Source organism: Peromyscus californicus, unplaced genomic scaffold (assembly GCF_007827085.1).
Source record: "Peromyscus californicus insignis strain IS unplaced genomic scaffold, ASM782708v3 Scaffold_20__1_contigs__length_68692818, whole genome shotgun sequence".
NCBI classification, from domain to species: Eukaryota; Metazoa; Chordata; class Mammalia; order Rodentia; family Cricetidae; genus Peromyscus; species Peromyscus californicus.
In genome coordinates this window covers 44,932,972-44,960,240 of record NW_026294503.1, presented here as the reverse complement: position 1 = coordinate 44,960,240, position 27,269 = coordinate 44,932,972, and the positions used below count along the sequence as shown (strand labels likewise).

The 27,269-nt window shown below is 53.3% G+C and overlaps 1 protein-coding gene across 2 annotated transcripts in view; it reads right to left on the bottom strand.

The window, feature by feature from the left end:
* Positions 1 to 2,397: 2,397 nt before the first annotated feature.
* Syngr1 (synaptogyrin 1) overlaps positions 2,398 to 27,269 on the bottom strand; it is a 28,632-nt gene continuing 3,760 nt past the window's right edge. The window contains exons 2-4 of one of the 2 annotated variants that reach the window (XM_052748375.1): positions 11,525 to 11,762; positions 10,334 to 10,479; positions 2,398 to 5,899 (exon numbers count right to left, since the gene is read on the bottom strand). In XM_052748375.1, coding sequence (XP_052604335.1) covers positions 5,678 to 5,899; positions 10,334 to 10,479; positions 11,525 to 11,762 — 606 coding nt within the window. In that variant the 3' untranslated portion in view covers positions 2,398 to 5,677. Of the gene's footprint in view, positions 5,900 to 8,163; positions 8,881 to 10,333; positions 10,480 to 11,524; positions 11,763 to 27,269 lie in introns of those variants that run through there. The other variant, XM_052748376.1, reaches the window with a different exon arrangement.

Here is a 27,269-nt window from a genome sequence, read left to right as displayed (position 1 = left end):
CTGAGAATACAAGCCATTAGTGTCCACAGTCACACCCAACTTTTCTCATGGATGCTTGAAACCAAACTCAGGTTCTCACGCTTGTACAACAAGCTCTTTACCAACTGAACCATCTTCCCGGCCTCTGATTTTACCTTCGCACTTGAATTTTGTAAGGAAATCCAGTACGCGAAGCAGTGTGCCGATGAGCAGGGGAGATATGCCAGATGGCACTCAGCAGGCTCGGGCCAGCAAGCGTGGTAGGTGGTGGGCAGCACAGGTGCCTCGGAGTTGGCCTGCCCACCTGGCATTCACTCATGTGGCTGAGCAGTCTGTGCCACTGTGGAGATGCAAGGGAATGGGGAGCAAGGATCTATGCCTAGATGGATAGTAACAAAAGATACAGTGTGGGCAGAAGCCCGCCAAAGCCATGGCAAGAGAAGAGATTTCGTGTGGAAGAGCATGATCACGTGGGGTGTGCACAAACGCAGCTCTGGTGTCTAGGAACGGGCATCACCGCCAGCACTCGGGCAGGGACTTTTGATAACAAACTGTAAAGTAAAAGGTGTACCTGAAGGTTGCATTAAAGCCCACAGTTTGACTCAAAGAACCAAAAAGGGAAGGCTTTTTTTTTTTTTTTTTTTTAAACATGTATGGGTCTTTTGCTTGCATGGTTATCTGTGACTCACTTGCATGCTTGGTACCCAGAGAGTCCAGAAGAGGGTGTTGGATCTCCTGGGACTGGCATTATAAACAATTGTAAACTGCCATGTGGGTCCTGGAAATTGAACTTGGGTCCTCTGGAAGAGCAGCCAGTGCTCTTAACCACTGAGCCATCTTTTCAGCCCCAGGGAAGACTTCTTATAGGAATTTATAACATTATAAAGCAAACATCAGACACAGAAATCTAAAAGTTCACCACAGTCTATAGAACTACATGTGTTCTCAAGATGCTTCATCATTAACAAAGGCTACTTTACAATAACATTTTCTCTGTAATTGAGGAAATCAAATTGCATAAACAATCTGGGGGCTGGAGAGATGGCTCAGCAGTTCAGAGCATTTGCTACACTTGCAGAGGACCTGGGTTCCATTCCCAGTACCCACAAAGTAGCTCACAGCCACAGAAAACTCAAGTTCCAGGGGATCCACTGCACTCTTAACCTCCGCACAGGCTTCACACACATGATGCACAGTACAGACAGACAGACAAAACACTCATACACATAAAAATGAATAAATACTTGTAATTGCATGAACAAAAAATTAAAATATTTACAATGAGCCAGGCATGACAGCACACTCCTCTAATCCCAGCAATCAGTGGGTAGAGGCAGGAGGACCTCTGGGTGTTTAAAGTCAGCCTAGTCTAGGTAGTGAATGTCAGGCCAGCCAAAGTTGCATAGTGAGATGATCCTCTCACAAAACCAAAACTCAAACAAACAAGAATCTATTTGGAGCTGGGGAGCTGGCTCGGTGGGGAAAGGCACTTGCTGTCAAGACTGACGACCTAAATGTAATCTTTAGAATCCACATGGTAGAGGTAAAGAACCAGCTCCCAAAAGTTGTCCTCTGACCTCCACATATGCTCTGTGGCATCCCCCCGCCACTAAATATGTAAATGTTTAGAAGTCTATTTGGGTCAGGAATATAGCTTTATCTGCACAGGGCTGTGGCGTATGCAGAGCCCTGGATTCTCTCTCCAGTACCACATAAACTAGGAGTGCTGGCATGTGCTTATCATCCTAGCACTTGGGAGGCGGAGGCAGGATCAGACAGGTAGACCGCTCGGCTGGCAAAGCGTCTGTTATCTAACTATGAGGACCGGAGTTTGGATTCCCAGCATCCATGTGAAAACTGGGCTTGGCAGTGTGTCTATAATCCTGGCTCCGGGGAGGTGTAGACAGGAAGATCCTTGGAGCTCTTCCCACTATGGATCGGCTAGTCTTTGCTAAACTGGTGCACTCCAGGTTCAGTGAGAGATCCTGTCTCAAAAACATAAGGCAGAGGGGCTGTGAGCTGGTTCGGTGGGTAAAGGTGCTTGTCACGCAGACTTGGCTATCTGAATTAGATCCCCCGAACCCAAGAAAAGGCAGGAGAGAACAGACTTGACAGACTGTCCTCCGATTACCACATGCCCATCAGGGCATGTGTGTCTGTCAAACACATACACATACACACACACACACACACACACACACACACACACACACACACACACACAGTTCACGGTCAACCACAGCTATAGAGCAAATCGGAGGCCAGCCTAGGATACACGCAACCGTGTCGTGGAAAGAACGAGTTAACCAAACAATAGTAAACAAATAAAACATGGCCCAGGTCAGAGGAGACAGAGGGGATCAACAAGCCGAAGCCATGCTCGGGACCGACAAAGAAACAGTCACACAAGCCCACTGGTGAGTTGGAAGTCTTCACTTTATTACTATATCACCAGAAGTCACCACCTTCACTTGGTTCACCACAGATGGATGGATGTCATAGAGGAGGATGCCACAGGGCCACTGGATCCACTCTGGAGAGGCTTAACCAGGTGGGGGAGGGTCTAGAGCAGGGCCCACGGTGGGGGGCCACCCTTCACCGCACGCACACACACACGCGCACACACACTCACAGATATATTGTGGAGCCTTATATTATACATCTTATATATAGAAAATATATATATTTATACTATACACAGGCAGTAACGCTGCGGGGGAGGGCACCCAGACAAGAGCCACGGGTGCCAGGGGCGGGAGTGTCACATCAGGGGTAGCACTCGGAGACGGCTAGCCCAGTCCACCCTCCATAAACTCTGGGGACTCCTGCTCACGCTCTTTAAGAGATCAAAGGGGTTGTGGATCAAGGGTAGGGGTGCCTCAGGGGTAACAAGTGGGATCTCTTGGTTACATGGGAAAAGCCTAGAACCCCAAGAGTCTTTGAAGATCAAGAATCATTAGGGACAGACGGAGCGGAGCCTGGTGCCAGTCCCCTGGGAATTAGCCCCTTGATTGCTACATCCCAGGTGGACTGGGGGCCACCCAGGCATGTTGGCCTGGGACTGCAGGTCATGTCATCTCAGAAGGCAGAAGACAGGGCTCCCGATCTCTCTCTCTGTGCTTGACCTTGGATGAGACATGAGTCTCTTGAAGGACCTCTGCAGCTATAAAGTCACGTGGAACCCATATTTCCCAGACCTTCTTTTGTGCTTGACAGGGAAAGGGGGGCCCCCAATTTCAGCTGTGGGGGGCTGTCTCCAAGGAGAATGTGGGAGGAGAGGAAAGCAGAGACAGTGGAGAGGGCAAGGAAGTCGGGATGCTGCTGGCCTTGGGTCCTCCCAGGGCTATGCTCCGTCCAAGGGGGTGTGGGGTGGACCCCGCCCAAACCACTGAGTCAGAAGCCTGGGTCTTACTCCAGTCCTCCTAGGCTGACATCACTACCAGGATGGTGGCATGCATCTGGAAAAAGGGGAGGTGCTTGCCAAGGTCCCAGCAGCCCTGCTCCTGGTCCTGTAAACCTCCCCAGCCTGAGGACGAGGGTCTAGGACAGACACCCAAGGCTGGGCAGAGTTTAACCAGCACTCTGCCCTCTGCCTGCCACTACCAGCTGCCTGGTGCTGTCCAGGGAGAAACGGACGGGCAGTCCTTGGGTCTCTAGTGCTCACCAGCAGGAGTAGTGAAGGCCAGGACTTCTCACAGCCTCTTGGTGGCACAGAAACACTCCAGTAGCCACACTGCCTGTCCCCTCTGGTCTGGAACCAGTCAAGTCACCCAAGCTGTCCCTAGTTGAGCCGCCTGGTTGGGGCACGGGGGTGTACACAGAGCCCCTTCCCAGATGTGGAAAATGGAAGTTAGCAACAGCCAGTTGTCACTCAGCTGCCTGGGGTCCTCTCCCAACACTGTGGCCCCCTAGGGAACTTGGGAGACCCCAGTTTGGATCCAATCTCCAATGCTCACTCTCCACGCTCACAGAGACTCAGTTTCCCCTTCTGTTCAGGAGGGGTAGTGGTGTCCTCTCCTTGACTGACTTCCTTAGGCCTACACTCACACCGTGCTTTCCTACTGTAATGGGTCCTGTATCTCTGTGTGGTCCACAGGCCCTCAGAGGACACCCTTGGTGACGCCACACCAGCATGGGTACCAGAAGAGCCAACTATGTGTCGCTGGTAGAAATAACCCCAAAGCTACAGTTTCTCAGCTGAAAATGGTAGGCTCGCACTGTGGGCACACCGCAGGGATCCCATGTCATGATTAACCTGGCTGACACCCGATGACTCACATAGAGCAAACCTGCCCATCTGCATCCTGTAGGGCATGGGGTGAGATGGTGGGGACACCCATTGTTGAAGCTGACTCACAGCCCACTGCCCTGCTTCACAAGGAACCAGGTGGTGTATACCGGGTACGCACAGGAAGATGGCACAGACACTCTCCCTCTGGGTTCCTGCTGTGATGGAGAGGGGAGCATCTTCTGTCCCCTTAGGCCCCGCCCACTCTCCCCTGTCTCTGCAATCACCTGGTATTCTCTTTTTTTTTTTTCTCCCGTGGCTCAAGGTCTCCCTGAGCCTACCCTGCAGTGTCTCAATTGTGAGTCATCTGGGGCAGTGTGACCTGCACTCAAACTGACCCTGTAATCGAAAGCTCCCGGCCTGGCCGCTCTACCACCGCTTCCTCACTGGGACCTTGGGTCACTCTCCACTCCCACCTGGCCTCCCGTCTGCCCAGCCATGAGCAAAGACTCAGGGAGCCCTCCAAGGGGCAGGGGCGGCCTCCACTCCTTTGGGAGACTGCAGAGGGGGTGGCTGACACACCCCGAAGGAGTTCCCTGTGGGACCTGTTGGGCTTGGAACAACACAAGGGGACAGGGGCAGGTCTGGGGAGCCCTCTAGAAGACCAGGACTGAGGAGGGGACCCGAATGGAGGGAAGCAGCTGAGGCAGAGGAGGTCCTTTGTTTGCAGCAGATCATGGTGTCTCACTGGACTCGAGTCCTGAAGCACCGCCCCCCTCCCCCCCAATCAGAGTAACACTGAGTGGCAAAGCCTAGGTGTAGAAGGAAATAAGGAGAGGCAGGCCGGCAGAAGCTCTGTATCCGGCCTACCTTGATGTGGCCTCACATCAGCTGCTTGAATGACCTTGGACAGAGTACTCTGACCTCTCAGACCTCAGTTTCCTCAACCATAAAATGGAGATAGCCCTGGCAATCCCAGGAGGACAGTTATATATCAAGGATTCTGGAGATGATGACCCACATCCTGTGACTGACCACACTCACCTGTGGCTGAGTCCCCCTGCAGCCAAACTTGCCAGTATCTGTCTGTCTGTCTGTCTACCTTTCCTGCACCTGGAGCAGGGCCTTCTCAGTCCACCTTCCCTCCCCATTTCTCTCACTCCCCAGCTGAGCAAAGCCTGGCATACAATAGGTGCTCAGTGAATGCTCAAGGACATAATGAATGACTGTGACCCCTGGGCCCCACCCTCTAGACCCCTGCTGGGCACACGCTTGCACACACATGTGGACACACCCCACCTGGCTCCCCGATTCCCCCACCCCAGCTGCACTGGGCCTCAGTGGAGTCACTTGGAGGCTGAGCAGGTGCTAGGCAGGGTCACCTGGGAGGGAACAGGGTGTTTGGAAGGGGAGCTAGGATGAAAGGACAGGGACAGGGTAGGCGGTCACTGTCACCACCATCATGGGGGCTCAGTAGCCCTGCGACTGGTAACCCTGGGGTTCAGCATCGAAGGCGTTGGCTGGATGCTGGTAGGTGCCACCCATGCCAGCAGGGTCCGGCCCAGCGCTGGGCTCCACGTAGGGTGCATAAGGCATGCTGGAGTCCTGGCTGGGATCCATGTAGTCCTGGGAGAAGAGGGCCGAGTCGGCGCCAATCTGGTACCGCTGGAAGGCCAGCACAGCCTGGCCCGCCTGGGATGGGAGCAGGCAGGGATGAGGACAGGAGGGAGGGATGGTTAGGGGAGAGACAGACAAGAGCATTGGGTTAGTAGAGGTTAGTTGACAGGATACAGATGGTTACAGATGTTCGATGCACCAAGCCTAAGGGGAAGGACTGTTCACACACCCACCCGTCCGAGGCCCAGGACCACATCATCTATCCATAAAGAACCTCAGGCCGGGCGGTGGTGGCGCACGCCTTTAATCCCAGCACTCGGGAGGCAGAGCCAGGTGGATCTCTGTGAGTTCGAGGCCAGCCTGGGCTACCAAGTGAGTCCCAGGAAAGGCGCAAAGCTACACAGAGAAACCCTGTCTCGAAAAACCAAAAAAAAAAAAATAATAATAATAAAAGAACCTCAGAAGTCACCTGGCCCAGGTGTCCCAAGCCAAGACGACTCCACTTCAGAGGTTAAGGCAGCCCAAAGGCCCACAGCCTGCTCCCAAACTGTGTTCTCAGGGGTGTTAGGTGAAATGGGAGGAAAGGCTACCTAAAACAGAGAACTCTTCGCATCTCCTAAAAGCCGTCTTTTTCTTTCTCTTGCAGCTAGGCACAGTCATGGGGTTAACTTCCAGCCAATGAGGCACAGCCACGTTCTATGTCCCACTCTCAGGTCTAATACCTGGAAAATAGCTGTGACAGCTGGAGCTCTGGTTGCTGAAACACACTAGGATGGGTGACGGGTAAGGGATAAGGATGTGTCTCATCACTGAAGGGACACCTAGAGGCATTATGCAAGCCCTGCAGCATCCTTCCAGACTTGGAACTTGTTGAAATTACTATTATTTGGAATTGAAATCACTTGCCACTAAAGCTAATTCTAGCCGAAACACATGGCCAGACAAGTTTGGGAAATGGAACGAAGCCGTACAACACGTTTCAGAACCACAGGACTCATCAGAACCTTGACTGTTCGATACATGCTGGGTCCTGTTTCTCTCAGTATGGAGTACAGAAAAGGTCTGACTGCAGCCACATGCAGAGAGAGGATGCTGACCACAGAGACCTAAACAACAAATCGGCTCTGCAATTCGCAGAGGAAGCCTTCCCTAGGCCTTGCTGGCCCACGGTCCCAGGTCACGGCTGAGAAGATGAAGGCAGAGAGGGGGAGTGCCGAAACTCAGCCCCAAACACGGGGGGGCCCTGGCCTGCGACATACTCAGGAGTGGTCAGGGCTCTCTGGAGCTGTGGTTAGAGGGCAGGAAACAAATAGGATGACTCCTTGAGAGGTATGGAGGCCAGGCTCTCCCTATACTCTCTGGCTTCATGATGCCTGTACAGAAGCAGGAGACTAGAGCAATGACTTCCACAGACCCTTCCAAGGGAGAGGCCGCTAGCGAGAGCAGTGGTTCTCAATCTGTGGGTCGCCGCTCCTTTGGGGTCGCATGTCAGTTATTTAAGTTATGATTTATGCCGGGCGGTGGTGGCGCACGCCTTTAATCCCAGCACTCGGGAGGCAGAGCCAGGCGGATCTCTGTGAGTTCGAGGCCAGCCTGGGCTACCAAGTGAGTTCCAGGAGAGGCGCAAAGCTACACAGAGAAACCCTGTCTCGAAAAACAAAAAAAAACAAAAAAAAAAAAAAAAAAAAAAGGAGGAAGAGGAGGAGAAAACAAACAAACAAAAAAGTTATGATTTATAAGAGTAACAAAATTATAGTAGTAGCAATGAAATAATTTTACAGTTGGGGGTCACCACAACCTGAGGAACTGTATTAAAGGGTTGCAGCATTAGGGAGGTTGAGAACCCCTGAGCTAGAGGCACTGGAGGCTGTCTGTGGCTAGTCCCCTGCCCCTGAGTCAATGTCGACCTTGGCCAGCCGGTACAAAGGGCCACGTACAGGAAGAGAGAAGGACCCGGCCCAGCAGTTATGAGGGAGGCTGAGGGACTCTGTTCAGTGCTCTGGGACCTGCACTCCACGTGGTATCTCACCAGGCAGCAGGCTGTGTGTAATTGCATGCCTCCAGTGCCTGCAGGTTCACTCTCTGCATTCAGCTACAGTAGGGCAGAGGCAGTGCTCTGGGGTCCGCTTGTCCCCACTGCATCCCGATCCCCCACAGAGAGGACAAGCACAGGTGGGCTGCCCAGGCTCTGGGGGCCCAAAGGAGGCAGTGAGGAGGATCCGAAGGCCGCAGTCTTCAGGCAGAACAAGTACTTACTACAAGACCCACTCCCAAAGGAGGGTTTATGGAGATGCACCTTACTCAAGGAATGAATGAATGAATGAATGAGCAAACAGACGAACAACAAAACGGACATTTATTGAGCATCCTGTGCCAAGGCCTGTGCTGGCCCCTGTTCAGCCTGCTCAGCTGCCTGAAGAAGTTCATCCATTATCGGTCAGGCTAGGACAATTGACTAAGATTCAGAGAGGTGCAACAATTTACTCTTGATCACACAGCATAGGAAAACTGAGCCGGGCCAAAGGTCCTCCAACATTGCAGGCCAGTCCTCTCTAGGTAGTCACCCCAGGGGGACAGTAAGTTGGCCTTTCACACCACAATCATGGACAGCTTATCACACTGTCAACCCCTTCCTTGGAGGCACTTCAGACCCTCTGAGAGCTCACCCCACTTTGTAGAAGTTTGGCTATCTTTCCCTTCCCAGCCTATAGGTTCCTGGGACCAGGGACCTGTCTAATCCACACAGGCACAAAATAGTTGCTCAATAAATGTTTACTGAAGGAACAAATGTAAAGAATAAACAAAGGAAGCAATGCATCATGGGTGAGCCAGTGGTGAGCCTTAGCTCACTCCTCCAGCTAGCCTCATCCTGTCTTTCCTGTCCTAGTGGTCAGGCATCTCCAGCTCTGGGCCATTCCTGCAACTGGGCCCTGCTGGGGCATGGATTCCCTGCCCTTCAGGGGCTACGGCTGTGCTGAGGCAGGGAACAGTGTGTTGTATTCCTCCTGGAAGGTAAGGTCCTTGAGTCTGCGTACGGCCAGGGCTGCAGTCACGCTCTGCCGGAGAGAGCAGGGGTGAGGCCACTGAGCAGGTGGAAGGACAGAGCTGCCTCAGGAAGGCCAGCTGTGGCCAGCAGCACCAGTCCATCAGCTCCACCCATCTCAGTCAGAAGCAGGGGTGGGGAAGGCCTACTCTCCAGATACCTTCTTCCCAATTGAGATCCCCTGGGGTCACTTTGATCTTCCTGCCCAGCCCTGAAGGCATCAAGAGCTATGGTTACCATGGCCGGCCTCTGGGAACCACAAAATTCTAGCTCCCAATACTGGGGGCTGCTGAAGGCCCCAGAAGATGGGTGTTGGGGTCCTCAAAAAGAAAAAGAAGTCACTCCAGGGAGAGTAGGGACAGGGAAAGCTGACCGTGTGCAGCCCGAGGGGTTTCTTGAAGAATGTGGGGCTTAGGACGGTGCAGTGGGAGAAGAAAGAGGCCTTGGGAAGAGGGAGCTGCTGAGACCCAACCTCTCAACAGGAGGGAGATTAGGAAAGGAGGAAACAGATGTGACCTAGACCCACGCAAAGAGGGGCTAGCCTGGCTGTGGCACGTGGAGTCCTTGAGACCTTGGGTTAGCCCCGAAAAGAACAGGCTCCAGCATGTTGGACCCCTAAATACGATTTCCTCCATATGCAAGATTTTCATTTTTGGAAACAGGGTTTCTCTGTAGCCCTGGCTGTCCTAGAATTTTCTCTGTAGCCCAAGTTGGCCTCAGACTCACAGACATTCACCTGCTTCTGCCCCCTGAGTGCTAGGATTAAAGGAGTGTGCCACCACTGCCCAGATTATTTTTTGTCTGTTTTAAGGAATTTTATTTTTAGGCTGGGTGTGTTGGAACAAGTTCCAGGACAGCCAGGGCTACAGAGAGAAACCCTGTCTTGAAAAACAACAACACACGGGTTGGGGATTTAGTTCAGTGGTAGAGCGCTTGCCTAGCAAGCGCAAGGCCCTGGGTTCGGTCCTCAGCTCTGAAAAAAAAAAAAAGAAAAAAAGAAAAGGAAAGGAAAACAACAACAGCTGGGTGGTGGTGGCGCACGCCTTTAATCCCAGCACTCGGGAGGCAGAGGCAGGCAGATCTCTGTGAGTTCGAGGCCAGCCTGGGCTACAGAGCGAGATCCAGGACAGGCACCAAAGCTATACAGAGAAACCCTGTCTCAAAAAACAAAATACCAAAAAGTTAAACACATTGCTAAGTGCCTGAGCCTCAGTTTCCCTGTTTGGAAGCAGAACCAATAGGAACCTTCCTCCTGAAGTCAGGAGCCCCCATGAGTGAAGACTCATGGCGTGTGTTCGGGGAGAGAGACACACAGGAGGATCCTGAGTTCAAGACCAGTCTGGGCTGCGCTGTGGGTGGAGCGAGGTTCCCTCCAGGAAGCGGAGCTCAGCCTATCTATCTACTCATCAGGCCATAGCCTGGGGTGTGGCTGGGGCAAGTGGGGACTCTACTGACGCCGTACTCACCCAAGTGAAAATGGAGAAGAAAGAGAAGGCGATGGCGGCCCGGGCTGCGTCCGTCCCTTCATTCAGAGGGTTGTCCTGGGGCTTGGAGACTTGCCACTGGTTAGCCAGGAAGCAGAAACCCACGAACCAGAAGAAGGCCCAGAAGGCTGGGGTGCCCAGGGCCAGGCCACATGTCAGTGACACACACAGAGAAGGGGGAGAAAACAGGGTACCCAGGAACAGGGGGACCGTTCAAGAGCATGCTCCCATGCTCCCCGACCCCCAAATGATGAGCAAGGAGGTAGAGCAGAGAGAAGGAGAAAGGAGAAGGTGCAGATTGGGAATGACAGAGTTGGGGTGAGGGGGGACCACAGAGAGGGCAGGTCAAAGGCAAGTAGATGCACAGGGCGAGGAGCACAGGGCAAGCTGTGGGGTGGGAGGACAATGGGGAGGGGGTGGGCAGCCAGCTCGGGGGTCTCTCTTAATGCCTGCCACCTCCCTGCCTTGGTCTGGAAGGCCAGCTGCTAACGCAGAGGCGGCGGGATGCAGCGGCCCTGCTCAGACTTCTGGAGAACTGGGGGAGGGGACATCTGGGACAAGGACAAGAGTGGCCGCACAGCCTAAGGCCTGGATCTCCACTTCCACATGTGTGCAACTTACAGAAGCCCCCACCCACCCACCCACTCACTCACCCCCTGTGCCCCCGGCAAATGGAGCCCCTCTGAAGCTGAGGTGTGTGGCTGGGTAGAAGAGCAAGATCTGTGGGTACCCAGGGTCTCCCCAGAGCTGTCTGAAACAGTGCCTGGGATGTACCATCCTGCCCTTGAGAGGAGCTTCTGGGAACTCCATGGAAACTGGGGAATAGTCATTTAGTCCGAGTTCTTTCTGGAAGGTCAAAGGGTCCCCAGTCTCTTAGGAAGCAGGGCCCACAGACCTCTAATCATGCCCAAAGTGCCTACCAGGCTGACTCTGGGACTCCCAAGGGTGGAAGACTAGCAAAGGGTGGTAGTCCTGCCCAGGACCAAAGGAAGGACGGCTCCAGCATCCCCAGGGAGTGGTACAGAAGGGCATGGAGCCCAGAGCTGACTTGAGACCCTCCCCTCATCAGCCATGGCCCCCCCTAGTCTGTTGCTTCACTACCTACACTTCACGGGAGGGTGGGAGAGGAAACTCGCCACATGCTGTCACGGGGGACCACCCGAGCAGGCTCACCCGAGACACCGATGTCCGACAGCACGGCCTTCTTGCGATCCTTGACACTGCTGATCTGCGGGAAGTACACGTCCAGCGCCAGGTAGAGCAGGCAGGTGAGGAAGGCCAGCACGCCCACCGTCACGCCGTAGCGGCATGCATTGGGGTTCCGGTTGTAGATGCAGAACTCCTCCTCCTCCTCCGAGTTGTTGAGGTAGCCCTCGTTCACGATGGAGCCAAAGACCACAATGGAGAAAACCTGCAGGGGAGGGGCAGGTGTGAGCACAGCCGGGCTCCCCAACCCTGTCAGTGATCGCCCGATCCACTGTGGACACACGGCAGGGAGGTATGAGCAGGAAGCCCAGAGGAGGGCAGCTTGCTTGAGGTCACAGCACTTGAGGTCAGCATCAACCACTTCCTAACAGTGCTGCAGGGCTTAAGGGACCTCTGACGGCACATTCGGCCCCTCCTGCCACTGACACCAAGGGTTCCGGGGCTAGCTTGGACCCCAGAGTGGGTAACTTGGGTACCCCTCAGTCATAACCCTGCCTGTCAATCCCCAGTCCTCCGGGTCAACATCTACAGTTCCTAACACCAGCCCAGCCCGGTATTGTGTTCCTCTCTGAACTGCCTAGGGCTGTTCTAGTCTGGTGTCTCAGGCCACAAGTCCTGGTCCTAACCCAGGTGAACGAAATGACAAAATCAAAAACTCACAGTGGTAACAATCCTGCCAGATGCATCCCATGAGGCACCTCACTTACAGTCTTAGCCAATCACTTAGCCTCATCACTTCAGCTGGACTGGCAGCTAGCTCAGGCTGTCGTGACCCTTCCTCCTGCTGGCCACACCTGATAGTGACTGGACCCAGTGATCTGCTTCTAATAGACAAAATGTGGTTAAAGTGTCTGGGCAGAGCTGGGACTGGTGGCGCACGCCTTTAATTCCAGCACTTGGGAGGCAGAAGCAGGCAGATCTCTGTGAGTTCGAGGCCAGCCTGGTCTACAGAGTGAGTTTCAGGACAGCCAGGGCTACAGAGAGAAACCCTGTCTTAACAAAACAAACAAAAAAAGGCAGGTGGTGGTGGTTAACACCTTTAATCCCAGCACTCAGGAGGCAGAGGCAGGCAAAACCTTGTCTTGAATCCCACCCCTAAAAGTCTGGGTTCATGAGGCCCCACTTTGCTCCGAGGAGCTACAGGTGGCCAGTGGTTGCTGGGGAAGGGGCAGCCATCTTCCTCATGGTGAACTGCCCTTGCCAAGTAAATAAACTCCTACTGTGCTCATGCAAGCAACCTTAACGCAAAGACACAGGGCTGGAGAGAGAGCCCAGGGGTTAAGAGCGAGGTACCCAGGTTCGGTTTCCAGTACCCATTTGGGGTGGTTCATAATTATCTGTAATTTCAGTTCCAAGGGGGTCTGATGCCCTCTTCTGGCCTCTGTGGACATGGCACTCACATAGCATACATAGACACAAATGCGCACACACATAAATAAAATAGGAATAATCAAAGACATGAAGGTAAGAGCTTGTTGAGAAGGAGGGGTTTGGCAGAAGGGAGATGAAAGACTAACTGGGGGAAATTTGATCAAAGTACATTATGTAAGTATGAAATTATGAAAGGATAATTTAAGTGATGAGGTATCGCTTCTGGTTCCCACGTCACTCACTCTCTGGCCTCCCGTCCCTGCCTGCTCTACTGGAAGGCGACTGCTGTGACAAGGAGCAGAGGGAAGTCTCCGGCTGACAGCCAGAAGGGAGCTGAAGCCCTCCATCAGCAGTCCACGGAGTGGGGGTGGGATGAAACCTACAGTACCATGCTTGTGAACTTGAAACTGACGGATCCACAGTACAGTCATCACATGGGACCACAGCCCTGGCTGACCCCGTGGCTTTAGCCGGTGAGAGACCTGGAGGCAATGGCACCCACCTTAGCAGATTCCTGACCCACAGAAACTGAGATAACTTGTGGCCGCTGTTTTAGGCCATACGTTTGGGGGCAATTTATTATGTGGCAGTAGCTAGCTAATATAGCAGTATTGTTAGGAATCTGTACACGAGGCTATCAGAGGCGCTGGTGTCAATCAATGAATGTCCTGAAGTTGTACAACTGCTAAGTGACAGGAATGGGCTCCAAACATCCATGCTTCCTTCTAGGGCTGCTCTTCTTCCAGGGAAACCACAGTGGATGGAGAAAGCTCAGATCTCAGAGAGGACACTGAAAAAGGCTTGCACCCAAGTGTGGCCTGAGGTGAGCAGGAGGCGGAAGCTGGAGGGATTGCTGCTGTCCAGTCCCATCTTACCGTTGCTTTGCCTCTCTGTGCGTATACGCACACATGTGTGGGGAGGCTAGAAGGCAGTGTCTGGGTCTTCCTCTATTACGCTACACCTAACTCTCAGAAACAAGGTCTCTCACTCCACTTGGAGCTCACTGATTCGGCTAGACTGTCTAGCCAGTGAGTCCCCCAGATCTTCCTGTCTCTGCCTGCCCAGCACTGGTATTACAGCACTGGTATTACTGGGCCCCTGGGCTCAGCTTGTAGATGAATACTAGGGATTAAACTCAGTTCTCATGCCTACATAGCAAGAACTTACCAACTGAGTCATCTCCTCAGCCCTACTTCCCATTTACTTAAAAGTATTTTATTTGCATGGATGTTTGTCTGTGCGCCAATGCTTGTGGAGGCCACAAGAGGGCGTCCGATTCCTCCTGGGACTGCAGTCACAGATGGCTGTGAGCCTCCACGTGGGTACGGAGAATGGAACCCTTGGCCTCTGGAAGAGCAGCAGCCAGTGCTCTGACCTGATGAGCCATCTCCTCAGCCCCTACTTTTCATTTGTATATAAAGAACTATCTTTCGGGCTGGAGAGGCGGCTCAGCGGTTAAGAGCACTGGCTGCTCTTCCAGAGGTCCTGAGTTCAATTCCCAGCAACCACATGGTGGCTCACAACCATCTGTAATGAGATCTGGTGCCCTCTTCTGACCTGCAAGCATATATGCAGACAGAACATTGTATACATAATAAATAAATAAAAAAAGAAAGAAAAAGAACTATCTTTCAGTATAAGCCAGGCACGCTCTCTGCCACAGCGGACAACCCAGGAGGGTTAGTAAGGCACAGATGATACGGAACAGGGGAAGAGCCAAGGACCGTTTGCAATGTTTTCTTGTCCTGTCTTCCTGCATGTGGGAAGTTTCTATCATACAACAATGGTCTTATTCAACTGTTGCCTCATGACTCCCTCGAGGCCTCAGCGCACTGTGATGTCTGAACTTCTTAGCATGAATCTCCGCTAAGTGGCTGCATTTACAAGATTCTACAGGGTGCAGAGCACAATACACAGAAGACAGACAAAGCTGCACTCAGAGGACTCATGCAGGACTTTCCCGGGGAGAAAGAATGAGCTTGAGACCACTGGTTCAGGACACGAAGATGGCGGCCTACATGTACACTGAAGGAAAAGTGAAAACAGAAACCACAGCCCTTCACAGGGTGGATTCTGATTGGGCCATAAAAAGGAACAAAGTACTGAAATAAGCAATGAAACCAGACACAGGACTAGGGGCGGGGTGCAGCGGCAGATATACGCTTAGCGTATGTTCATGCTTGGCATGAATGAGGCCCTGGGCTTTGTTTGTTTGTTTGTTGTTTTTTCAAGACAGTGTTTCTCTGTGTAGCCCCGGCTGAACTGAACTTTTAGAGGACACATTTCAAACTACCCCAGACCAATCCCCAGGCCCCAGTGATTTTATACCTTAAATAAAATCCGCCTCTACCACCAGCCAAGTCAACTACTATCATTGATCGCCTACAATAATCCTTTTTACTTGACCTTTTTGTCCCCATTCAGTTTCCATAAAACTTTACTCTGTTCTCCGCAGTCAGAGAACCAACAGGCCCACATCAAGAGCTGGCTTAGCAACCAGTAACTTCTTTTTCTTGTCCTTCTTTTTTTGTTTATTTGTTTGTTTTGTTTTTGTTTTTCAAGACAGGATTTCTCTGTGTAGTTTTGGTGCCTCCCTGGATCTCACTCTGTAGACCAGGCTGGCCTCGAACTCACAGAGCTCCGCCTGGCTCTGCCTCCCGAGTGCTGGGATTAACGGTGTGCACCACCATGCCACAAGGCTCCATGTGATTTCTTTCACCCACTGTTTTCCCCAGAGGCAAAACAGCAACAGAGCAGAGGGTGGGGGGAGGGGGGACAAGAGCGATCGCCTGGTGGGCACTAGGCAATGCCCCACAACGTAAAAACACTAAAGGCAGCCTAGCCGCGGTGGCCCACACCTTTAATCCCAGCAACCGGGAGGCAGAGGCAGGTGGATCTCTGTGAGTTCGAAGCCAGCCAGGTCTACAGAGTGAGATCCAGGACAGTCAAGGCTACAGAGAGAAACCCTGTCTCGAAAAACAAAAACAAACAAAAAGAATGAAGGTCATTCTTTGGGTCAGCCCCAGGACACCACAGCCCTGCCCATGAAGGGTTTCCTGGCTCACTCGCTGCCTCTACATCCTTACCAGAGCCCATGAATCCCAGAAGGGGATTTAGACTGGCTGACTAACAGAAAAGGGAAACTGAGACTCAGAAGGCCAAGTGACCCTCTGGAGTCTAGTGCCCCACACTGACACCAGCCTCAGGGGGAGGACCTGAAGAAAGAGAGGGCTGCCAGGGACCCAGGGGACCGGGTGGTGAGGTATGGCTAGGCTAGCAGGCAGCTTTGGTGCAATTTGCAACTTCAGTACAATGGCTAAGGCAGCAAGACTGAGTCCATGCTGGTGCTCAGGGGAACAGGAGGAGAGTGGCCTAAGCTAGGGTCTCCAAGACACTGCTGGGGGCAGGCTCTGAGGGACAGCTGCCTGGAGCGACTGCTAGTCAGTCTCTGTGCACCACCATCTGGGTCTGGCAGCTGCAACAATCCAAGACTTCTTCTGGCAGACGCCACCAAAGAAGCAAGAGTGGAAAAGTCTCTTGATTAGAGAGATTTCAGACACAGGGGTCAGACAGGCCTGCTGCATTCAAATCTGAATTCAAATCTGGACAATGGTCTTCTGGAAAAATGATCTTCTGGAGAGAAGGCTCAGAGTATAAAAGCACTTGCAGCACAAGCTGGGTGACCCGAGTTCGATTCCTGGGACCCACATAAAAGTGGAAGGAGAGAAACAACTCGGCCAAGTCGTCCTTTGTCCTCCGCGTGTGCGCCGAGGCACACTCAGGCAGACACATCTATACACAGGAGACGCAGTTCATTGGTAGGTCAGGTACTTACCATCCGGGCACTTAAAAAAACAAACAAAACACCAACCTCTCCTCTTGGGAAGGTTTGCACACCAGTACCCGGAGCAGGGCATGCCTCACAGGATTAAGAAAGAGGTCCTTTCAGGCGGCTTTCCTTCTCTGGAGGCTATGGGCAAGAAGGAACGCCAGAGGCCTCTGCTGAGCAATACTGCCTCAGAGATGCATGCTTCCTGTGGCCGGAAAATGCGCCACTGCAGCAGGAGATCAGAACAACACGGGGCCCCAGTTGTCAAAAACAAGGAAAATGGGCTCCCCAGAGGCTGTGAGGAGGAGCTGGGAGCGGAAGCAGGCAAGCGGAAATCCGGGCCTTGGGGAAAGCTGAAGAGGAACCATTAAGACTGGGTCTCTAAGGGGAACCAGGCAGGGAGTCCTTGGAGAGGGCCAGGAAAAAAAAGGGTTGGAGACATGTGTGACTGGGAAGGTGAGGAGCAAGATCAAAACACCCCCCCAAAACAGGAATGGGGCAACCTGTGACCCCACAACAGCAGCAGGCTCCAGCTTTGGTCAGGCACTCAGCACAGACTGTAGGCTTCTTGGTACCTGAAACCTTACAGAAAGGGACATTGAGGGCACTAGGCCCCTCCTGTGGGGAGTGACCCTGTAGGGTACAATCAGAGAATCCCTGCCTGGCCCTGGATCATAGCAACTTTAGCTATGCAATTTCACCCCTCTGAACCCAAACTCAAGGGGAATAACAACAGCCCAGGGCTCCCAACGTACTGTGAGGAATGAAGGCCATGCATGCCAGGCCCACAGGGGACCACCCAAGTGACCGTCAGAGGTATGCTGGACTGATGGACAACAAGGGGACTAGATGCTTAGGGTGACAGCAGGTCCTGGAAAAGGTCAAGAGGATGCACCAGTGGTCATGGAAGAGCACTGAAGCCAGGCCCTTTGAGACGGACTGAGAAAGAGGCAACCCTGCGTGGACCTGGGGCACACATTATCCAGGCAGAGGAATGGAAGCAGAGAGGCTGGAGGTGGGCCGAGGATACGGCGGAGGCGCGGGAGGGAGAGGGGCTGATGCAGCAATCAGTTGGGCACAGGCCTGATGGACCGTGGGGTGGCCACTGTCTCCGGGTGCACCAAACACGGGACTCTGAAGGAGCTGGGTGACAAGGCCCGGCTCTGAATCACAGACCCCTTCCCATTAGCCCTGTTCCCTCCTATGTGTCCCCACCCAACAGTTGGAAGGTCACTTCTGGGGTTCCTCTCTACCATCTGGATACGTCCTGAGTTTCTAGGTATAGAGGCCAACTGGACACCAGCCCCATTCACCTCTGGGGCTCCGCTCCCCCTCAGCTACGTGCTCCTCTTCCTTCCCGTGGCAGGCCCCTTTTCAGGTCTTCTTGGAGACTGTTCCTAGCACAGGTCCCACCCAAACTTAATGCTGGTCTGTGACAGGTTCAGGGAGAGCACACATACTGTAGGGGTACACTATTCTAGGAGCTGACTGTGTCACATACCCAGATCTGCACGGCACCGGGGTGGGCCTGGAAGGCCTCTTCCTAGAGGTCAGTATTTAATTCACGTAACAGCAACTCCTGAGCACCTCATATGTGTACCCATACCAAAGCCACAAGGCAGGCAAGGTCCCTGTTCACACTGAAGGAGACAGACATGTATGTAAGTCTGAAACGTACCATGAAGAAGCATTAAATGCTATAAGAGGAGACAGACTGGGTGGCTGATGAAGTGACCACTGAGCCAGGCCACAGCAAAGACCGGGAACCAATAGGCTATCTCAAAAATGATGGCCCAGGGAGGAACCACCAGCACAAAGTCCCTAGGATGTAAACAAACTCATTGTGTGGAGAGGAAGATGAGGGAAGCTGACACAGAGCCAGAGGAAGACATCTGAGAATTAAGGTCACCAAGATAAGCAAAGGCTGGCCCCTGGGGTGGGTCAGGGTGGGTCCAAGAGCCAATGCAGACTCAAGCGGTTGAACAACTGACCTGATCTGACCCGGGGTTTGCAAAGAATCCGCTGGACTGCTCAGAGAGAGACTGCAGGGAGCCCCTGCAGCATCCAGGCTGGAAAGAGCCAGGGAGCAAACTGGGGGAGCTGGGCCTGCAAGGGAGGTGCAGTCTGCAGATGTGCTCAGATCTCACGTAGTGAAAAAGAAGAAGAATACTGACCTGAAGAGAGAGGTGTGCACCTGAAAACACCATACATCTTGCAGGCCCAGGCCTACAGACAGACAAACTGTCTTCAAGGACCTACAGCCTCGGGAGGTTTCCAGAGCCCCCTACAGGATTCCCTCAGCCTCACATGCGGCAAAGATCTAGATTCTCATCTGAGTGGGGACCCAGAGGTCGCTGCTCAACCTCTCACAGATATGGAGAGAGAAAGGGTCTACAGTGTGTACTGATAGATGCTCAGACCCACCAGACTGACATACTCGTTTCTATCTCAGAACTGTGCCTGGGGACTCAGTAGGTCACCCAGGCTGCGGTGGAGCCAGCACCGGCATGCCAAGCGCTCTGAATCCAAACTGGTGCTTGGTGCCAGGCAGCCTCCCTGGGTAGCTCGTTAAGGCCAGATCTGCAACAACCGCAGAGAACACACGGAGTAGCGTAAGCAGACACCAGAGAACCGGAAACTAAACCAGAAGGAAACTCTATATGCATCCAGCAGCAGCCAGGACATGGGAATATGCATTGCTGTGCCTTGGGGAAGGGAAAAAAAAAGGTTCTCATAGGCAGAACCAGGGGCCAAAAACAGCAGAGGACCCAGACAGGAGGATAGGTCCCAAGGGGGGCACCTGACCATGGCAGGTTCAGAATGAACCTTCTCCCCACTAGCTGGAGAAAATGGTAAGGAAAGGTGAGGTGGTTCAGCAGGTAAAAGGTGTTTATTGTCAAAGCCTGGAGTCCTGGGTTCTATTCCAGGATCCACACAGCGGAAGGAGAAAATTAAAGCTGTCCTCTGACCTCCACATGTGTGTTATGGCAGTCATCCCTGAATACAACAAGGAAATAGAAAGGAAATGCCCAGGTGAACAGCATGCCTCTGCCATGGTTTCCACCTGCTTCTGAATCCATCCATCCTGTCTTTAAAAACAGATCCCAGATGGTGCTTGGGGTAGACCCACAGGCAACTCAGAAGCAAGCCAGGAGAAAAATCAGATTAGAGAATTTCAGGATACTGGGCTGCTATTGCAGAGCCAGACACCCCAGAAGTCCTGAGCCTCTGTGACCCCTGACTTCTGTGCCCTGTCAGCATCTGGAGGGTAAGGATGGCACCACTGCAGGGTGCTGGAAAATTCTGCACATGCTGTTCCCCTTTAGAACGCTGTTTCCTTCCTTATTGCATCTAACAGGAACAAGGCAATGCCTTCTCACTTTTGCAGACCCTATTAGGATGTGGTGACCCTGGCAACCTTCTGGACACCTCCTTCTTGGTGGCTCTCCCCATCCTGATCCCAGGGGTTGGGATGTTTACTGTCTGTCTCCCCATGAGACTCTGTGCCAGCCTGCAGCTCCAGAGGGCCAGAAGCCAATAGAAAGTACCTCACAGATTTTGACCATTAATCCTCATTGAGACCCATGTATCCCAACAAAGTAGCTGCTACCCAATAGGACAGCTGAGGTTCAGCAGGAGGCGGGGCATGGCCTCTGACCCCGCCTGCCCCTCCAGAGCACTTCAGGACACAGCCAGCATCCCTTTGTTTACAGCTGTTTCCAAAGAGGGACAGATTCCAGACCCCAGTTCCAGGACACCATGATAGCAACCTGTCCAATTTCCAGAGGGACCAAACGGCCAAGGCCTGGGCCTGGGCCAAATGCATGGCCCCAAGATCAGCTCCCCTTCCCAACCTCTCCCCCAGCCGCATTTTATTTATTTATTTGTTTGTTTGTTTGTTTATTGGTTTTTTTTGAGACAGAGTTTCTCTGTGTAGCTTTGGAGCCTATCCTGGAACTCACTCTTGTAGCCCAGGCTGGCCTTGAACTCACAGAGATCCACAGAGTGCTGGGATTAAAGGCGTGCACCACCACCGCCTGGCCAAAGTCCCAAAGTCCTAGCTATTAAAGGTGGGTTTTCCCTTTCCTTTTTTTTTTTCTAATAAATCTGTCCTTCCTTATGTTTAGGTTTATTTTTATTTGTGTTGGCGTATGCCATGTGTGTGCAGGTGCACAAGGCAACCCGAAGATGCAATCGGACCCCCTGGAACTGGAGTTACAGGCAATTGTGAGCCACCTGACATTGAGTGCTGGGAACTGAACTTGGGTGGGCTCTCCAGAAGAGCAGTAAGTGCTCTTAACCACCGATGTATTTCTCCAGCACCCCCCCCCCGGCTTTTTTTTTTCTTTTTGAGACAGGGTCTTAACTAGGACTTGCTTCTCGTAGCCCGGTCTGTCCTTGAACTCACACAACAGTCCCCCTGACTCAACCTCCCGAGTATTGGGTCTACAGGCACGTGCCACCACACTAGCCTGGAAAGGTCTTTAGATAAATGCCAGGTTTACCCAGCTAAGCTGCAGATAACATCCGGTAAACACCCCTGCCCGTTAAGCTCCCAACGACACCTTCCTCTGGTCCTGCACAGACACTGATTCCTCGGCCAGGTGGCTGGGAGGAGCCTGGTCCCCAGCCTTTGGTGCAGGTAGCCAGACAGCATGCTCACCACCTCAGGGCCTTCTAACTGAGCCCCAAGCCCCAGACAGCTAGGCAGATATCACGAGTCCCAAATACCCTCTTCACCCCAGCACAACTCTGACGCAAGCAAGGGTCTCCCCCCTAGCCTCTTCCAAGACTCCCATCCACCACTCACACACAGAGTCCCATTTACCCACCAGATCCCAGACCTGGGCCGGAACTCAACCCCCAAACAATCTGGCCACCTGGCCTGTTACTTCAGTTTCCCTACATAACTCTGTAACACTTCAAGTTACCACCCTGGATCCAGGCCACCTCCACAGCTCTTCAGGCAGTGACAGCAGTCATACCAGATGTTCTCTTTAAACCTAAGTCTGGGTATGTTAGTTAGTCCCCTGCTAAACTGACACTCACTTACCCAGGAAGTGAAGTCACCCTTCCCACTGTGGCCCTTACCCTCTTCCTCTGGCTCCTTATCAAGCTCACCCTCCTGAGGCTATAAAACCTCAAGGCCTTTGCCCTTGGCTGGCCCTTGGCTCAAGATGCCTCACTTTCCCCAGATCTTCCCAAGGAGGCCAGCTCCTCTGCATCTGAACCTCCACAGGAACCACACCGCCCCAGGAAGCCCTCAGGACGCTCGGATCCAGGGCAGCTTCCAATCAGCGTCCTTGGTAACATTACGTAAGTTGTTCCCTATAGCTCAATTGTTGGGTTCAGTCTCCCCAGAACCAGCAGGAAGGTCAGGAGAGGCCTGGAGGGGAGCAGGAGCCAGCGTGACAGGCACAGGGAGTGCAGAGCTCCGGGAAAGAACCCAGTATCTCTGGCCAGTAGTACCATGTGCACACCCCTGAACCCAAGGTGCTCACTCCCTAAACTTACCATGAGCCGAGGCTGGCCAGAGGCCAGCCTCGGGGCTGCAGCCCCCTCCCGAGCCCCAATCCTGCCTCCTGGGCCCTGGCCAGGCAACCATGCAGAGATGAGTCAGGCTGCCAAGGGCCCTACTACAGACAAGTTCACAGCCCACAAGATCATGTGAGGGAAACAGAAGCCAGTACAGGGACGCGTGACCGCAGCAGCTCCGAAGCCTAGAGAGCTTGGGCCTCTCCTCCCCTGCAGCCTTAGATGTGGCCACTGGGGATTAGGTGGTAATCTTCCCACAGGCTGTCCTCACGTGGTCTCAGTAGCGGAGGGTAGGCTGGCTGGGCAGGGCACAGGGACCAGCTGCACTGACTGCTGAGATGTGAACCAACATCCCCCTCCTGAGGCTACACAGGGCCCCCCGAAGCCTCACCAAGAAGGGGGAAACTGAGACCCAGACGGCTGGCTGCCTTGACTGGCCAGGGCTGCTCCATCAGTGCCACCTCTGCCCCTTCTGGAAGGAAGAAGGAAGAAGTGGAGACGTCTCCACACCGTCTGACCCCATCACAGCTGGACCTAAACACCCAGTCCACCCAGCAAGGTGGGCCCTGGTGAATCCACTTCGGAGATGGGACAACCGAGGCTCTGGAGTTCCTCAGCTAGTGAGGTCAGGGTTCACCACTTAGCTGCTGGCTCTCGCCTTGCCAGGATGCCAGCCCCAGGCTGACACTGCCGCCGTTTCTCCTAGCCCGGGTTCCCCTCTGGAGACAAAGTGGAAGAGGCTGCAGCTCTGCCACTCCTCAGCTAGCTGCCCAGTGTACAAGGGCAATGAGGAGCAGGGAGCAAGCTGGGGAACCCAGGAAGGCTTCACAGCGGAGGTGACAGTTCTCATAAAACGAGGGAGCAGAGCAGGACAAGTCCCACCTCACAGACCCACAGGGTGGAGTCCTCCCAAGAAGGCAGCCATCACCCCAGCACCGGGGGCTCTGACAGATTCCCTGTCCCCAAGGCTTACAGCCCAACTCGGCTCTGCTATGCCCCTATGCCATCAACTCCTGGCTGGTTGGTTCTTATCCTGCTAACTCGAGTGTCACCTCCCTGTCTCAAAGCCAGGGTATGCATTTCCTCCTGGTTCTCCACACTTATCACCATATTTTAACTGGATTCTGGACCGTATTTCCCTCATCAGTGTGGAAGCCTTCACTGCCTAGCGCAGGCAAAACACCCTCAGAGTACAGGTTAAATCAGAGGACAGAGTGTCCACATCCGATGCATCTGGATTCAGTGGAAGGGCATGCAGAGGCCCTCGCTGCCAGCCGGGCACCGTGGAGATCCATTTATAACAATCAGCCACAGGATTTGGCAATATGAAGGTCATGGATGAGCCTGACCGGAGGGAGAGGCGGGAGGGAGGGAGGGAGGGAGCCTGCTGAATGCTATACCAGACTGAGCACTCTCAGCCCTGCAAGGGACCAGGGAAATGGGGAGGGGGTGGCTTCCCAGACTGAAGAGGGGGAAAGGCCAGGCAAGAGCAGAGAGGGGAACCTGAGGGTGGAGGGGCAAGAGGAGTGAGGGGAGAAGCTCCTGATGTAGACACAGGATCTTGAGCACGTGAGAGGGACAATATCCAAGAGCCACAGCTGTGTTAAATCCAACCCCGTTTCCCAGCTCTGCCCTGGGCCAGCTTCCTGTTTGCTGCACAGACGTGCCAGAGCAGGGACACATAACTACTGAGGTCCCAAGGTGGAGAGACGAGAAAGTCGGGGGATGAGGGTAAGACACCGAGAGGGTCAGTGGCTCCCAGGTCCAAGGTCCAAGATGACAGGAATCAGGTGAGGGGACAAGCAAGAGGGCTGGGGACGAGTGGACATGGGATGTGGATGCACACAGTGTAGGGTGTGGCTGGTGGTCGTGGATGTGCCAGATGAGGATGAGACACGGAGGAGGGGAGGCCAAGGTGTGAAAAGAGAGAGGGGGAGAGAAGCAGGCACGTGACCGGAACTGAAGAGCGGCGGGCCAGGGACAGTGTGTGAGGCCCGGGGAAATCACCTTGGAACTGGCGGGTCAGCAGGGAAGGGAGGTCTCAGGGCTGCGGGGGCGGTCCAAGCTGGAGGAGGGCCTTCGAGTCCAAGCGGCTGTGGGGACAGAAGGCCCCTGAGCCTGCTCACCTCAGGCCTGACAAACGGAAGGTGGGAAGAAGTGGATGGCCCCCACTGGGTAACTTCAGGGTCCAAGGGTTGGAGGGCGGACCAGGTTGCAGAGCAATTTCCGTGAGGTCATCGGTTAGGGCTTCAGGAGGGACGGGGAAGCTGAGGACTGGGGCACAGCCCATGTCCATTTGCTCCGTGACTGCAGGTTACTTAAGCAATCTTGCTTGTTGGGGTTCCTTCATGGTCCCAGCCTGGGCTGACAGCTTGGAGCTCTACCAGACAAAGAGCTACCACTTCCTCCAAGTCACCTCCCTTGTACCTGCCTCCTCAACAGAGGAGAGGAGCCAAACTCCGTGCCTGGAATAGAAGGCTCCCCCAGAAATAAGGGGGTATGTCCACCCTGCCAAGCTCCAGCAATATTCTGCACTGTGTGTGTGTGCGTGCACACGTGTGGAGGCCAGAGGTCAGCACAGGGTGTCTGCCTCTGTTGCTCCCCACTTTATTTTTTTTGAGGCAGGGTCTCTCAATGAGCCTGCAGGTCACTGACTCAGCTGGGCTGGCAGAGTTCCAGGGACCTGCCTGTGTTCTGCCCACACCCAGTGCTGGGGTTCCAGGCGCACGCTACGACATCTGGCTTTTACAGGGTGCTAGGGAGATCCAAACGAGGCCTGGCACAGCAGGCATCGCACCGACTGAACCATCTCCCCAGCCTTTCGACATTGCTTCTTTAAGGATGGGCATACCATGGGGCTGAAGGGATGGCTCACAGTAGGAACCTTTGCCGAGGACCCAGGTTCAGTTCCCAGCACCTACGAGGGCGGCTCACAGCCATCCATAACTCCTGAGGATCTGATGTCTTCTTCTGACCTCCACACCAGGCACACAAGTGGTGTATAAACATACATATAAAATAAAATAAAATCCAAGCCACTGTCCTCCCCCTACTTAATGAATGGGGAAACTGAGGCTCACAGAACATCTTGCTCTGGTCACACAGCCACTCCGGCTGGAGGAGATTTGCCCTGTGCCCTGCTTACCTTCTCTCCCACCAGGACAGCAGGTTTTTCCGGTCTGGCTTCCAAGCCTGGCTTCTCCAACTACCTTGCTATCTGCTCTCCCTTCCTCCCTCCCCTCCTGGCTTCTCCTCTCTGTCCTCCTGGCCTTTCCCCCAGACTCAGCTTTGCTTCTCTGGGTCATGGGGCTGAGGACTCACTCACCTATCCCAGCACCCCCAGTAACTGGCTCTGGGCTTTAGCTGCCATCTGAAGTGGGGATAAAACTGGACTGCAGCCAGGCGTTGGTGGCGCACGCCTTTAATCCCAGCACTCAGGAGGCAGAGGCAGAGCCAGGCGGATCTCTGTGAGTTCGAGGCCAGTCTGGTCTATAGAGTGAGATCCAGGGAGGCACCAAAACTACACAGAGAAACCCTGTCTCGAAAAAAACAAAACAAACAAACAAAAAAAAAACAAAAACAAAGAACTGGACTACACACCTCTAATCCTAGACATTTAGGAGACAAGAAGATCAAAAGTTCCAGGTCATCCTGGGTTAAACTGCAAGACCCTGTCTCAAGCCAAGCAGTGGTGGTGGACATCTTCAATACCAGCCAGAGCTACACAAAGAAATCCTGTCTTAAAACACACACATACACACACACACACACACACACACACACACACACACACAGCCCTGTCTCACCTAAAAAGTTAAAAGTTGGGGCTGGAAAGATGGCCCAGTGGTTAAGAGCACTCACTGCTCTCCCAGAAGACCAGAGTTCAGTTCCCATGACTCACATAAGATGGCCAAGAGATCTGATGCCTTCTTCCGGCCTCTGTAAGCACCCCTACTCACATGACATGCACACATAAACACACATATATATGCATAAATAAAAATTAACCTTAAAAAAAAAGTTAAAAATTAGCCAGATGTGGTGGCACACGATTTTAAGACCAGAACACAGGAGGCAAAGGTAGATGGACTTCTGAGTTTGAGGACAGCCTGGTCTACAGAGTTCCAGGACAGACAGGGCTACATAGAGAAACCCTGTCTTAAGAAACAAAGAAAAAAATTAAAAATTGGCTGAAGGTATAGTACAGTATTAAAGCACTTGTCTAGCATACATGAAGCTCAGGACTACAAAATAATAATATAATAATAATAATAATAATAATAATAATAATAATAATAAAGAAAGAGACCAACCAAGCAAGGAAGAGCTCCCCAGCTCCCCACTGCCACAACCTTCCAGGGTCTCCAATCCCCGGCATGCCACAGTTGATGATAGAGGCTAGGAAAAAGATTTGCTGCTGAAGCTAGAGCCCAGGCTCTCAGGCCCCTCAGGCCCCTAGCTGTCTACACACCAAGGAAAGTACCGAAATACACATCAGAAACCCATGGGCCCAATTTCCTACACGCCTGTGTACAGCTCACCACACCCTAAACCTGAGAGACACACAGAGCAAGCCCAAGAGTGGGCCCAATCAGAGAGGCCAGGAGGGCTCCAGGATGGACAGTCATAAATGTCAGGCCTTCCTGTCTAGGTGCCAGAGCTGTGCCTGGCACTGGGAGAAAGCAGGCTGGACATGACCACATACATCCAGCCAGGACACCTGCCCCAGCAGCAACTGCAAGCCAGGCCTCCCGGAGACCTCTGCAGAGAACACAAGGAATATGAAGCCCTGCAGCTCGGACGTTCCTAGACCTGGAGAGTCACCTGGCTGAGCTTGCTGTTGTAATCTAAAAAATGGGGGAAAGAAACCAGGCATGGAGGTACATATCTTTAGTCCCAGCAGAAGCAGGCAGATCTCAAGACCAGCCTCGCCTCGGCTACAAAGTGAGTTCCAGGACAGCCAGAGCTACACAGAGA